The sequence below is a fragment of the Engraulis encrasicolus genome, chromosome 12 (genome assembly GCF_034702125.1).
Source record: "Engraulis encrasicolus isolate BLACKSEA-1 chromosome 12, IST_EnEncr_1.0, whole genome shotgun sequence".
Classification (NCBI taxonomy): Eukaryota; Metazoa; Chordata; class Actinopteri; order Clupeiformes; family Engraulidae; genus Engraulis; species Engraulis encrasicolus.
Genome location: NC_085868.1, coordinates 23676574 through 23691382, shown reverse-complemented (window position 1 = coordinate 23691382; position 14809 = coordinate 23676574). Strand labels below are relative to the sequence as shown.

At 40.2% G+C, this 14809-nt stretch overlaps 2 protein-coding genes across 2 annotated transcripts; both read right to left on the bottom strand.

Annotated features, from left to right (window-relative positions):
* Positions 1 to 1091: 1091 nt before the first annotated feature.
* Positions 1092 to 6379, bottom strand: LOC134459498 (E3 ubiquitin/ISG15 ligase TRIM25-like). The gene is made up of 3 exons (XM_063211863.1): positions 5735 to 6379; positions 5314 to 5409; positions 1092 to 1100 (listed from the first exon to the last, which is right to left on the bottom strand). The coding sequence occupies exons 1-3, from the start codon at positions 6317 to 6319 to the stop codon at positions 1092 to 1094; spliced, it is 690 nt and encodes a 229-aa protein (XP_063067933.1). The 5' UTR covers positions 6320 to 6379.
* An 821-nt stretch (positions 6380 to 7200) lies between these two features.
* Positions 7201 to 13391, bottom strand: LOC134459439 (tripartite motif-containing protein 16-like). Its single transcript, XM_063211793.1, has 5 exons — positions 12634 to 13391; positions 12086 to 12181; positions 10593 to 10826; positions 8528 to 8747; positions 7201 to 8281 (listed from the first exon to the last, which is right to left on the bottom strand). Exons 1-5 carry the CDS (start codon positions 13213 to 13215, stop codon positions 7413 to 7415), a joined length of 2001 nt encoding a protein of 666 aa, XP_063067863.1. The 5' UTR covers positions 13216 to 13391; the 3' UTR covers positions 7201 to 7412.
* Positions 13392 to 14809: the final 1418 nt, after the last annotated feature.

The following is a 14809-nucleotide window of genomic DNA, read 5'->3' as shown; positions in this document are numbered from 1 at the left end:
CTATTCTATTCTATATTGCTTTATGCCTATAAAACTATGTAGTAGGGTTGGAAAGGGGGGTCCACGCGCACCCCCCGGCTTTTTTTACGCCACCTGATTTTTTGGTATCTTTAAAGTGTCTACTTCCAGAATCTGCCAGGTGCCAAGCTGAAATAATGTCCCATGGCCTTCATTTTTAACCATTTAATGCACCTGACAGGAACCAAAAAGATTGAAGCAATGACAGAGAATAGGTCATAACTTTTGAAGTAAACTACATACAGAGACAAATTAACACATTTTCCCATACAATATTGACCTGAGGAATGAATTTAAGTTGTTGTTTTTGACTTTTGACAACATTTAAACAGCATATTTGCTCAGAAACAGCAATAAAATGACCCAAAATATGTAGACACTCAACTATCTTTTCATTCTTTTGAGTGTTGTTGTCTCTTTTTCACCACCTGCTCTTCCTTTATCATTTGCAGTGTAAATGTGAGTATTATATCGCATATTAAGCTGAAATTATGACCCCCAGTCTCCATTTTTAACCCTTTAATGCGCCTGACTGGAAACCGGCAGATTGAAACAATGATACAGAATGGGTCATAACTTTGGATGTAAACATCATACAGAGAGATTAACACATTTCCCCATACAATGTTGACCCAATGAATGATATTAAGTTCTTGTCTTTGACATTTGACAACATTTGAACTGCATTTTTGGTCATAATTGGCAATGAAATGGCCATTCAAGTAGGCCTATCTTTTCATTCTTTTGGGTTATATTTATTTTTCAACACCTGCTCTTCATTCATATTTTACATTAACACTCTGAGGTCCAAATGCCCTTCAGAGGGCAATGTGTCTCCAAAAACAAATCTATAACTCTGTGAGTTTTTGTCATTGAAACATATAAGTCACACCATTAGAAAACTTAGACCTTCCAGGTCCCAAATATATATATATGAAATGAAAATACTTGAAAATGTTAGGGTGGTGCAAGCAGCCTAAAAGCCTCTGAAAAGCCTTAGACCTCAGAGGGTTAACCAGTGTATTAAGAGTATTAAGCTGGAATAATGACCCACAGGGTTCATTTGTAACCCTTCAATGGACCTGAATGGAACCAACAGATTACAAAAATGATACAATTCATTGGGCAGTCACGGGTAATTTGGGCAGTCATGGGTAAGCAGTTAGAGCGTCAGACTTGTATCCCAAAGGTTGCCGGTTCGACTCCCGACCCGCCAGGTTGGTGGGGGTAATCAACCAGTGCTCTCCCCCATCCTCCTCCATGACTGAGGTACCCTGAGCATGGACCCGTCCCGCCGCACGCTCCCCAGGAGCGCCATTGAGGGCTGCCCCCTTGCACGGGTGAGGCATAACTGCAGTGTGCAGTGTTCACTTATGTGCTGTGGAGTGCTGTGTCACAATGACAATGGGAGTTGGAGTTTTCCAGTTGGGCTTTCACTTTATTTCTTTCAATGGAGGTTAACGTTTGAAGTAAACCACAGTACAGAGAAAAGGTAACCCATTTTCCCATACAATACTGACCCAAGGAATGCAATGAACAATGTTTGGCCTTTTATCAACTTTTAAATGCGCTTCTGGACAAATACTGCCTTTTAAAAAAGCCCTAAAATCTATAGAAATTAAACTGTCATTCTATTTTCACAGCAGCAAGCAACCCATCCACACTAGTGTTTTGTAGGTGCATGACTATCTGAATAATGCACTATCTTGATCCAAGTGACCAGATTTGTAAAGTTTGTCAGCCATGAGTGTGTCTTAGTCTTTCCTTTTTTCTTGTGTGTTCTTTTATGTCCTGCACCCACGGCAATTGCTTTTTGGGATGTGCCATTACCTCACATTTTTTGAAGGTTTTGCTAATAAGTCTTAAAGAAGCCTCCTTTGTTTCTTGAACCTCTGAATGATGATGATGCTAGCTGGTTATTAAGTGGAAGATATATTTTGAAAATGAGATACTGTTTCAATCTGAAACTCAATAACATAATCAAATGTATACTTTAAATGAGCAATGAGAAGCACCCAATAAAACTTGAAAGAATGAAAAAAGACTGCTTATTTTCTACACATTTTGGGTATTTTAATGCTATTTTTGTCCAGGAACACAGTTTAAACATTGATGACAGTCCTTCACAAGTGCTTCATTGCATTTATTGGTTGAGTATTGTATGGAAAATGGGTTAGCTTTTCTTCTCTTTGTGGCTTACTTCAAAAGTCTTTTTTATAAAGTATTATACGTTTAAATGTTGTCAAATGTCAAATCAACAACTTAATTTCATTCTTCAGCTTAGTATTGTATATCAAAATGTGTTAATTTTTCTCTGTATATAGTTTAATTCAAAAGTTATGACCCATTCTGTATCATTGTTTCAATCTGTTCCAGTCAGGCGCATTAAAGGGTTAAAAATGGAGACTGTGGGTCCTTATTTCAGCCTAAACCCAATATAATAGTCACATGTACACTGCAAATGATAAAGGAGGAGCCGGTGGTGGACAAAAGACAATACAATTCGAAAGAATGAAAAGATACTTGAGTGTCTACAAACCCCAACTCCGATGAAGTTGGGACGTTTGGTAAACAGTGAATGAAATCAAAATGCTATCATTTTCAAAACATTCAATCTATTCATTAGATGGAGAATAGTGAAAAGACAACATATTAAGTGTTAAAACTGAGAAAAAATATTGCTTTGGGGGACATATGTACTCATTTCTAATTTGATAAATCCAACACGTCTCAAAAGAGTTGGGACGGGGACAATAAATGGCAGCAAATGTCGAGGAAGGCTAAAAACAAAACAAAAGACAACACTTAACAGTTAAATACATTAACCGATGAGATGATTTTATATAAAAAACAGTGTTAATTCCTATCTTGGACATGATTTCACCAGCTTAAATGTTGGGTGTATTCCTTTTCATGTTTTGCAATGTTTTCCTTTCTGTAGTGCTTACAGTGTGACAGGTCTTGACCAAAAACCCACCATTTTATCACCTGCTGGTCCTTATGATGGAGCCAAACTGTTAAAACATAGTAGAGAATGCAATTTGACCTTACTATGTGGCAGTAATCAAAGATCTCCCTTCAAAATATAATGCATGAGTGGCTTTTCATGCTGTTTAAAACCCATTTATACCATTCAGCACTGTATTTAACTCTACAGATGAGTGAGAACATCTTAACCATGGGCGTAATTTTAGGTGGGGACATGTCCATACCACTTTCCAGATAAACCTAGCTTGTCCCTACCATTCTTTCACAAATATAATGCAAAAACAGCATATCCGGACCATTTGTGATTGAAATGTCCCCACCACTTTTCGAGTCAAACCTACACCTTTGATCTTAACCAATGCACTACTGCACCCGCATGCCATCATGGAGGCTGACTTTTGAAGCTAGCACTAACACAAGTTGGATGGTCCATTTTTACTGTAGCACAGGATGTACAATGCTCTATTATTGTCAAAAAGAATGGACTTCTACAACTTCTGCTGACTTCTGTAAGCAAAGGACAGTTTCCCATGTCTTCTGGGTCTATTTCAAGTGAGCTCAGGTGCTTAGGAGAATGTTACACCCCTGTATCATTTTCATGCATTAAGCATTCTTAATATGGTAAATTTTCAATAGCTCTAGCACTCCAGGAATTAGAGTGAGACTACAGCCAATATATATTTCATGATGTCATGAACCTATACAATGATTTTATTAACAAAAATATGTCTTATATACACTCAATCGTGGTAAATCAAAGGGAATTCAAAAATGTATGTAATAACTATGGTAATTATTCCCTTTGCATCTTTAATTCTGAGTGACTCAGCCTCTCTGTGATGATCTTATACCTGGACACCTATATTGTCCGTCAGTACAATTCATTTTGAAATGTTCTTCTTTGTTGTTTTATCTTATTTGGATGTTTACTAAATTTCACTGATCCCCGTCCCAACTCTTTTGAGACGTGTTGGATTTATCAAATTAGAAATGAGTACATATGTCCCCCAAAACAATATTTTTTTTCTCGGTTTTAACACTTAATATGTTGTCTTTTCACTATTCTCCATCTAATGAATAGATGGAATGTTTTGAAAATGATAGCATTTTGATTTTATTCACTGTTTACCAAACGTCCCAACTTCATCGGAGTTGGGGTTTGTACATATTTTAGACCATTTTATTGTCGATTATGACCAAAAATGCTGTTTAAATGTTCTGAAATATCAAAGACAACTACTTAATAGCATTCCTCAGGTCAATATTATATGGGAAAATGTGTTAATTTGTCTCTGTATGTAGTTTACTTCAAAAGTTATGACCCATTTTGTATCATTGTTTCAGTCTGTCTGGTTTCAGTCAGGCGCATTAAAGGGTCAAAAATGGAGACTGGGGGTCATAATTTCAGCTTAATACGATATATAATACTCACATTTACACTGCAAATGATAAAGGAAGAGCAGGTGGTGAAAAAAAGACAACGAAACTCAAAAAAATGAAAAGATAGTTGACTGTCTTCATATTTTGGGTCATTGTATTGCTGTTTATGAGCAAATATGCTGTTTAAATGTTGTCAAAAGTCAAAAACAACAACTTAAATTCATTCCTCAGGTCAATATTATATGGGAAATGTGTTAATTTGTCTCTGTATGTAGTTTACTTCAAAAGTTATGACCTATTCTCTGTCATTGTTTTAATCTGTTGGGTTTCCGTCAGGTGCTTTAAATGGTTAAAAATGAAGGCCATGGGACATTATTTCAGCTTGGCTCCTGGCAGATTCTGGAAGTAGACACTCTAAAGATACAAAAAAATCAGGTGGCGTAAAAAAAGCTGGGGGGTGCGCGTGGACCCCCCTTTCCAACCCTACTAATGCCTTTCTGTCTTCTCAACGACAATTATTGCCTGACCTGTCCCTGCCTGTCTGTGCTTCTGACGTCTAACACCTGCCCTGCTCCTCTGACCACAATGGTTGTTAGGTGTGTAAACACACCCTTTCCCCCTGAACCCTCAATATACAATATACAATACAATACAATACAATACAATATCTTTTATGTGTCATTGTGACAAGCACAACGAAATTGTGCATTCCTTGTTGAAGCAAAAATAAATACAATAAAAAATAAAATAAAAATAAAAAATAAATATGGAATAAAAAGAATGGTATGTATATAAAAATATACAATATACTGTGAAAACACGACACATTTGTGGTCTTTCTCCTGTATGGTCTGTTACTGCAGTATACAGTGTCAATACTGACTGATATTATATATTATATTGTACTCCAAAAGGCACAACACCAACCTTATGATCTTTCATGGCCTCCTGCAGCTCTTGCAGTTCCTTTCTTCTTTGCTTCAGTCTTTGCCTGAATTGCTTCTTTGTGTCCTCTAGTTGATCCTGTTGTAAATACATACTGTACATGTTCAATATGTATGAATATGTGTAAAACCACACACACACAAACTTCCTAACCAATTAACCAGTTTTTTAATTTGTGAACAAATTCCCAAGCTGGGAAAAAAGCATTAAAGTCAGTGATCAATACCCACCCACCCCACCCCAACCTTAGATACAAATCACATGACCCATTAGGTCATACATGAAAAACAGGGGAAAAAAAGTTTAAAAAAGAAGTTAAAACTAAAACTAGTCAAGAAGTGATTTTACACCCTATCTGGAAAAATCTTGATTTCCGTGTTCAATAAGACACTACGTAGCCTACCTCCCTCTCCTTCCGCTCTGCCGCAACGGAGACCGTGTCGTGACCCTTGTGGTCATCCATGGTGCACAGTATGCAGATACACTTCTGGTCGGTGCGGCAGAACACTTGAAGGGCGTTCCCATGCAGAGAGCAGATCAGCTTCTGAAGCTGTGTGGCTTTGACCAGCTTGTGCGTTTTCAAAGCTGGGATGTCGTAATGAGGCTGAACGTGTGTCCCACAAAGTGAAATCTGGCAAACAAGACAGGATTTGACCGCCTTGAGTGGCCCCTCTGAGCAAAAGTCGCACTTCAAGTCTCCTGGTCCAGCATATGGAGTTGCAGGGCGAGCTACCTGGATGTCTGTCTGGCTTAGTTTCTCCACCAGCTCAGCCAACATGATGTTTCTTTTCAGTGCAGGTCTTGAGGGGAACGTCTCTCTGCACTGAGGGCAGCTGTACTCACCCTTCATTTCCTGCTGGTCCCAGCAGCCACTAATGCAACTCATACAGTAGCTGTGTCCACAACTAAGAGTCACAGGATCTTTCAGTGGATCCAGGCACACCGAGCACTGAAACGAGTTGTCATCTTCTGGAAAAGCCTCTGCCATTCTGGAATCACTCTGGAATGTGTATAAGGCAACAACTTTAAGGCAGTAGGTCTGGACTCTGGGCTGATCTGTGTAGCGCGTCAGCATAGAGAGTAAATGAAAGTGAAACAGCAGGTGCTTATGAGAACAACAGTGGAACAGGAACACCAAATTTGGAATACAAGGAAGAGAGGACAACACCCCCTTTTGCTGAAGGTCACAAAGTCCAGTAATATAAGCCACTTTACAAAGGCCATAATCCCTATCCTCCTACACGCCAAAGTACATCCTGATAAGACGTACAAATGTGGGCCATCCACCACACAAACACAGCTAGTTACTTATTTGGCCAAGAAAGTTCATGCGTTATATCATTTCATGAAATCATGGAAAACGTGATTGAAAGCTATGTAAGCCTAATTCTAGGGTATAAGTGCTACTCAAGTAATGTGTGAAAATGTTTTGGTCAATCAGATTTATGTAGATTATGACTCACTTCATATTGCTTCAAATCTGAAATGTACCCCCCTTCTGTTTTTTTTTTACAAACTGCACCCTGGAACTGAGGGCATGGACTTTTTTTATGGCCAATCCATGATAAAAGCTACCATACCATCGCAGTGACTTCAATTTTTGGTTTAATTTTTCCCCTACATTTTATTTTTACATGTCTGAAGCAAAAGAAGTCTGAGTAGATTTAAAATGAAGTCAGAATGAATGCAATACATCTACAGCCTCATCTTTATTTAGCTTCAATAAGAAAAAAAAAACTACTGCTCGTTTCCATCAGTTCACATTTTATTAAGGATCTCTGTTGAGTAATGCAATGGCAGTTTGCTAGTGTTCGTGGTTTCCCATAAAATATTTAAATATAAAAAGATATCATTAGACACAAACAGATATGTTATTGTATACATTTAACACCTTTATTTATTTATTTTACAATATAAAACGTGTCATGTCGGAAGAAAAGAGCACCTAAAGAAAGAAAAGCACAAAAAGATCCCCCATAAACGTATAGCATACTGTGCAAGTAAAGTACTGTAGATGAAACACATGCTCATGCTCATCCACAGATCTACTTTATAATGCTAAATAAACCGTGGGCAATACCCTACATGCACAGTGTCACAGAGCACTCCTCGTACAGACCAAATCCAGGGTAGAGAGGCTCAGTGAATGTGGTGTGTTCTGTGTGGAGAAGGGTCATTCCGTAACAAACGTTGTAGAAGGACAGAATTCCCTGCCTGTGATCCAGATACACACCAATCTTGGAGCTGGGGACCGAGACATCCTTGGACCTCTTGCCGTTATGGTAAAAACAGCCTGACGTTTCATCAAGAAGGTCATATGCTATTTGAAAGCTCCATGACTGCTCATTACGTCCAAATGCAGACAGTACCCTACAAACGTAGTCATCCTCACCATCATCTGAATCATCCGAATCAGCAGAAAGAACAGTAGGATCAGTGTAGTTAAAATCATCATCATCATCATCATCATCGTCGTCATCAACATAGTAATCATCGTCATCATCATAGTAGTAGTCATCGTCATCATCGTAGTAGTCATCATCTTCAATGCTATAACGACCTCTACGTGCACCATTGCCATCACCTATGTCATCAGGAGATGCATCATCACCGCCATCAACTTCCTTCATGTCATCATCCATCTCAAAGTTGTCCTCTTCCTCTTCCATTTCTTCATCTTCCTTGGCATCTCCATCAGACTCCTCCCGTTTGATGCCTTTATATGCCACGGCTATATCAGCAGAGAAGTTCCCTTCAGGACTGAGCTCAACCTCCCAGTAGCAGCGCCCAGTCAAGCCTTCCTTACACAACACCTGCCTGGTAGATTTAAATCGGTCTGGGTGATCGGGATATTGCTGCTCCTGCAAATGATGAGTGGCTTTCCTATTGTCCTCAGACAGGGAGATGGATGAATTTGCCGTGTTTGGATCCAGTGTTAGCTGACATGAATCTAAAAGTAGACAAAAAACACAATATGGTGAAAGATGGCTTTCTTACTTTGTTTCTTCTGCATTCTCTGTGCAATCTTACCACCAGAAACACAGAATATGACCAAATATAAAGCATATTCATCATAAAAAATACACCATAGGGATTTCAATTAGCATAAATATTTTTCCTTAAGATACAAATACAATACGATAGAAATTACAATACAAAATACAACTATTTGAATTATTTTGTATGAAGAACTCACATTTCAGGAAGTCTTGTCGAGTCTTTGGCACTGGTGGTCGAACAACTTTGATGTTTTTCAGCTTTTTGTTGATCCACTTCATGTCCCTTTCACTGACATTTCCTACCCCTTTTTCAAAGGCAGAAAGGGATCTCTGCAGGCCCTTAAAGGAGGACTCTGAACTAAGAGTCATGCTGGGTAACCCAGTACAATCAAGGGACGTTTCAAGGCCATGGAAAATCTGTAAGAATATTGTCAGACACAGTCAATATAGTAGGAGTGAAAAAGAAAGCAGACACAGCACAAGTCTTCAGGTTTATCTTGTGTTTATACAGGTATACATGGGTTCCGGCTGTTGGTAAACAGTTGAAAGCGTACGCAGCCAGGGATTCCAAAATTCTAGGCGGCTAGGTGTTCATCATTGGAAGTCCAATTGAAGCCCTGCACAGTGTATGATAAGAACCTGTTGTCTTGTCGGCTAGCGGTTTTATCCACTTACTCGCACACTGTACTGTCGGTGACATTGTTTAGAAGAACATTCTATAATGTCACTCATAATTCTTTCCCATGTTCCCTAAAAAATGCTATATAGTGTTGCGAAACATTAGCCACTGCTGAGAAGGCGGTGTTCTGCGACCGGATGCAGCCTCTGATTGTTTGGAAGCTGCCGTCACTCAAACGTTGTCCTCAGGTGTGATTGGAGTGAAACAATGAAACTTAATTTACAAAACATATGAATCCATTCTGATGTACTCATGTTAAGATATGTTATCCCAGAATGGAGTCGGTAGGAGTACAGAAACCACAGAAAACGCTACAACATCCAGCCGTCTGGAAAACAGGTTTTAACCACGCACCACTGGTCCAATGCAACTTACAATGTTAAACACCTAGCCGCCTAGCATTTTGGGATCCCTGGATGTGTGCGCATTCAGGTAAAATCAAAACAGACCAACCCATGTATAAAACACTGCCATTCACTTGTCACTCCTTGCATGGTCCCAACCTTGCCCTCAGATTGTCTATTTTTTTTAAAGGCACAAAGATCACTTTTTTCTCAGTTAATATGGAAATGACTGAACTTCTGTTTTTATTTATTGGTCTTGTTGAGCCATTATTAAAAGATAAAAGTGCTCTGTGCCAGTCCAGAAGCAGAGAATTGTTTATGAGAGAGAGATAAATCAGGCGGGTTCTTTTCCATGTGTTGTCGGGTGAACGCCCCCTTAGGAGACCTTCGATTAGGAGACCTTCAGAGTCTTGAGGATGAGAATAAATCAATAAATAAAGATATTCCTCTTAGCGCTGTAGATGGCGGTAGCGCACGTCTTGTGCAAACACCACAAAAACAGACGAAGAAGGAGGGACAATGCCCCCTTAGGAGACTGAGGCCCAATTCGAAACAGGGAAGGCAGCTGTCCTTCCAGTGAGCTAACTGGACATCGAGTCATGAAGTGTGGATCGAAACGAAAAATTGCTTTATTTCCTCTCTCGGCAGTTGACTGCATTTGTGGGCGTAACGAGGATATTTCGAGGATACATCAGATGCCGACTTCGCTGCCTTGGTACCCAACATGCTGTGCGCCACCTCCCTCTCAACCGGAAACCTGAAAAACAAACATGGCTACTACCCAAGCTACTACCTTATCATACTCTTTATTCTGACACTTATGTATGTAGATATTGAAAATCGAATGCATAAATCAACATTGTAGTATCTAAATATGCTGTCGCTAGATCTATTTATAGCCTAGTTTACGATTCCGCCGTCTGACGATCATTCACCGTTCAAATAGCATGCGTAAGCTAAGCTAACGTAATGAACGTAACTCCCGCCATAGAATCGCAAGAATCGCCGTAACATCAAATGCGCAAGGCGGTGCACTCATTAGTGCCGTTCGTAACGGCTGCCTCATCAGCTAACTTTGCCTCTCTGATCAGTGACCTGTTTATGTAGGAGAGTCATCGAGTCACTGCCTCCCGTTTCGAATTCAGCCTGAATTTTGAGCACACACCTTTACATTGGATGGGCGGGTTGTAACATATCTTTTTCTCTTATATGATTTTTGCCAGAAGTGTTTGGGTGTACCTGGAGGAAATGGACATTGTTATCGTTACGTGGGAGCTGCTCCAGCTCAGCATCTCCTCTCCTCAGCTCCGCTACTTCCTCCTCCAGTTCCTCCACGACTCTCTCAGCATGGCTGACCGCGACCTTCTGCTGACCTCTGATCTGCTCTCTCACCTCCACGCGTCTCCTCTCAATAGACTCCAGCAGCCGAGTGAAGACCTTCTCACTGTGCTGCTCTGCCTTCTCTGCCAAGCTCTACCAGGAGAAGAGGATGCAAATTTAAGTTGCTTCCTGCATGAATTAAAAACATGTTCCCTCTTTTTATCACTTTATCATACACAGTCGTCATTCAATACTTTTGCAAAAGAGAAAGAAAAATATACGGATAGTAGGCTGGTATTTAAAGAGAAGGTAAATAGGAGAATATTTTGAGAGGGATATAATTGGGCTATGGTTTCAACTTGCACTGATACCATTTTTTGACCCCGATACTGCTACTCGATACCTGCTCGTGCAGTATCGGCCGATACGGATACCATACCGATACCACTCTGTTTGGATGTAAAATCCTTGCTCATGGCTTTGTCAGGCTGCTGCCTAGCTGCAGGGAAAAGACTAATACTGTATGAAATGAATCCAGTAGAACTTTTTCTACCTTTTAAATACCTCTGATATAGAATAACTAACTTTAAGGCTTTGTTCAAGTGGCACACAAGTATCGGTAAATGGTATCGATCCCCTATTTGTTGGTACTTGTCGATAGCGATACCACCATCTTTCAAAGGAAAGAAGTCTACCGCACACATTCTTGACTTTATGCTCGTTTTATTAGAGCGAACAACGCGTTTCGCCTCAGTGCGTCATCACTCATCAGGCTCGTTCAGGTATTACCTGGGCTCTGTCAGGTGTGGCTTAAATAACATCATGTCACATGGTTTTCCCTTAGTCATTTTTTTCAAATGCAACATACAATACATATAATACATAGAACTATCTACAATAGAAAAACAGAGCAATCCCATCCAGTGTGGACAACATTATATCAAAAAGACCATCAGTAAAACCCATATTCAATTACAGTCATTTCATTAAAGTTAGTCCAAATGTTACAAGATGAAAATCTGCAAAATTTACATACACCAACATATTTACACAATATTTACAAAAGACAAGGCAAGTCCTGTGCTTCATTAAGTCCCAATGGTTCAATAGTTGACAGTTCATTAATCCAGTAGGCTTCCCTCCTTAGAAGTTGCTTGATTCTGTTGCCACCCCATCTACCAGCGCCTAGGAGCTGTGCATGGAACTCTGAACTGTTGATGACCGATACCACCATTTTAGTGCCGATCTGGGCCTTGGCCGATACTGGTATTGGTATCGGTGCAACACTAGTTCCAAGGGGACACAAACTTGGGGTCCTCATGGGAACCTGCCTGTACAATGCACAGATGCTATGCAGCAGTGCTCCACTGAGTCACCAAATTGTTCACCAAAATATACCGTACGTGACTCACGTTGCGGGATTTCACAGCCTCTCTCACATCCTTCAGCTTCTTCTCTCGTTCCTGGATCCTTTCCTCGAATTTCATGTGCATGTCCTCCAACTGCCACTAAAGTTAATAATAATAATAAAAAAATGCATTTTTAATTGATATCGTTTGGGTGGATGGAACAGGTGCAATAGAGAAAATACTGTGAAGAGTACCGCCTGAAAGGGATGACATGGTGTTAAGTTCAGACCACAAGGTTTAAGTCGGCCTACATGTCACTATTATACACTGTGAACAAGGGACCAGAGAGACAGACAAAACCATTCATTTCATGAAACCCTTAACATATACGCTTCTTGTCTAATTTCATACAGTTTACATCATGTTCAATGTGAAAAAAACTCACGCAAGCTACAACTACAAACATTATAAAACACATGCAAAAAAACCCTACAAAAACAATTTCAAACGTGTTTAGAAATATCACTTTAAAAGCATGCAAAAGCGAGCAGATAAAATTTATTTTCTATGAAAATCCCACTATTTACATTCAGTGATGATCTCTCACTCACCTCGTTTCGCTTTCGCTCTGCGGCAGCAGAGACTGTATCGTGACCCTTGTGGTCATCCATGGTGCACAGTATGCAGATACACTTCTGGTCGGTGCGGCAGAACACCTGGAGAAGACTCCCATGCTGAGAGCAGATCACCTCCTCTAGCTGCATGGCTTTGACCAGCTTGTGCTTCTTCAAGGCAGGGATGTCGTTGTGAGGCTGCAGGTGAGTGTCACAGAGGGAAACTTGACACACCAGACACGACTTGACTGCCTTCAGCTTCTCATCAGAGCAGAAGTCACACGGCACTTCACCCTCTGCGTTTGGGGTTGCCGCAGGACCAGTCTGGCCTCCACAGATCTTCATTTTCTCCACCAGTTCAGCTAGCATGGTGTTCTTCTTCAAAGCCGGTCGTGGAATGAATTTCTCTCTGCACTGAGGGCAGCTGAACTCACCCCTTTTCTCCTCCTGGTCCCAGCAGCCACCAATGCAACTCATACAGTAGCTGTGTCCACATGGGATAGTCACCGGTTCCTTCAGTGCCTCCAGACAAACGGAGCACCGAAATTGATCCCCACCGTTCACAAAAGCCTGAGCCATTTGAGTTACTGAATACGTATGCAGGGTAGGCCTACAATGTTCTAAGATTGCAGCTTGAGATCACAAAGTATTCTAACTCAACTGTCATAACCAGGGCAGTTTGGTTTTGTTCAGCCTTGAGGAGGACCTGGGAGGGGTCTCTAATATAAAGATTAGCAGGTGCCAAATCACTCACAGAAACTCAACCATTTCTCAACGTTCTAGTGTGCGTCCTTCCAAGTGTGTCAGCCTAATTAGTCACGCCCAGTGATTGGATATTCTTTGGTGAACTCTGCGGAATATCCAATCACTGGGCGTGACTAATTAGGCTGACACACCTGGAAGGGTGCACACTAGAACATTGAGAAACACTAGACAGAGAAATTAGTAGCACTAGAACACTGACACACTAAGCATGCCTCCAATCACGTGGATGGCATTAATCAATCGTACACCACTGTGCGTTAATTGGAGCATGCCAACAGGTGGCAGCCAATTACTCCTTTATGAACACAACTACCTCATCACAACACACAGCATCACAACACACAACCCCCCCATCCCCCCTGCCTACGTTCATTTCCAATTACAATTTCTTTGTAAATAGACATTTTTTTTAAAGGCAATAATATTAGGCCTAATAATTTATTAGGCTATTAATTGCCATCCGCGGACGGGCCGCTGCGTTGGTCTGGGACGTTAGAATCAGTACCACTGTCGGCGCCCCTACACAGCACAGTGAACCCAGTTGAGAAAGCATTTCGACCAATTTCTAATTAAGTGTATGTAAATATTTGACTTAGATGAAAACACTAAAAACATTGTGTAAAATTCTCTTGGATATAAATCTAAAAATTTCCCCAGGTCGCCTAAATAAACAATGAAAAGACATTTTTCACAATTCCAGGCTAGGTGGTCTCCATGGTTGAGAGTTATAGAGGGGGAGAACCATTTTTGAGAATGGGTTTTCTAGTGGGGACTATTTCATACAGTGTTTACAGCAAGATGATGTATTGGTTGGACGAGACCTTTTATGTACCTGCTTATGGTGTGTGTGTTGTTTTTTGGTTTTGTTTTGCTCTGTAGTTTTGTTTCCTTTATTATTATTATTATTATTATTATTGTGTTTTCGCTGTTAGTTTGTGTGTTGGGACTGTAATTTTTCATATGGGAATTTCACAATGTAGGTATAAGGTATTTTTTGCATGTTTTTTGCAGATCTACAGGAGCACTTTTGTGAATAAGAAAATTCTTCTAGAGTTGCAGAAAAAAAAGAAAAGCCATTTTTTCTAAATAAAACTTATAATGCGCATCATAGAAACCCATGGTCAACAACCTGAAGTTATACAGTACTTTGGTATACTGCAGCTTGCCTGTGGGACAGGTTTGAGTACAGTATCAGTTATTGAAGTGGTTGGTATGATGCACAGACATTATAAAGCCAGACTGGACTACAACTTTCTTGAGATTTTTATTTGTCGTCCTCCAGACTCCAGAAACACTGTTTTATGTATTTTTCTGGTCATACAACCATGGGAAAAGTAACAGCTCACGTCCTTTCCTCATGTATCTGCTTACAATCCCCATCTTCCTTTACTCTGATATTCTTGGGCTA

Coding starts and splice junctions, on each gene's coding strand:
- LOC134459498 (XM_063211863.1), bottom strand. CDS start 6,319: ATGGCAGAGGCTTTTCCAGAAGATGACAACTCGTTTCAGTGCTCGGTG. Junction 5,410..5,734: donor CAGAGCGGAAGGAGAGGGAG/GTAGGCTACGTA, acceptor TATTTACAACAG/GATCAACTAGAGGACACAAA.
- LOC134459439 (XM_063211793.1), bottom strand. CDS start 13,215: ATGGCTCAGGCTTTTGTGAACGGTGGGGATCAATTTCGGTGCTCCGTT. Junction 10,827..12,085: donor AGGCTGTGAAATCCCGCAAC/GTGAGTCACGTA, acceptor TTCTCCTGGTAG/AGCTTGGCAGAGAAGGCAGA. Junction 8,282..8,527: donor TCGACAAGACTTCCTGAAAT/GTGAGTTCTTCA, acceptor GTCTACTTTTAG/ATTCATGTCAGCTAACACTG.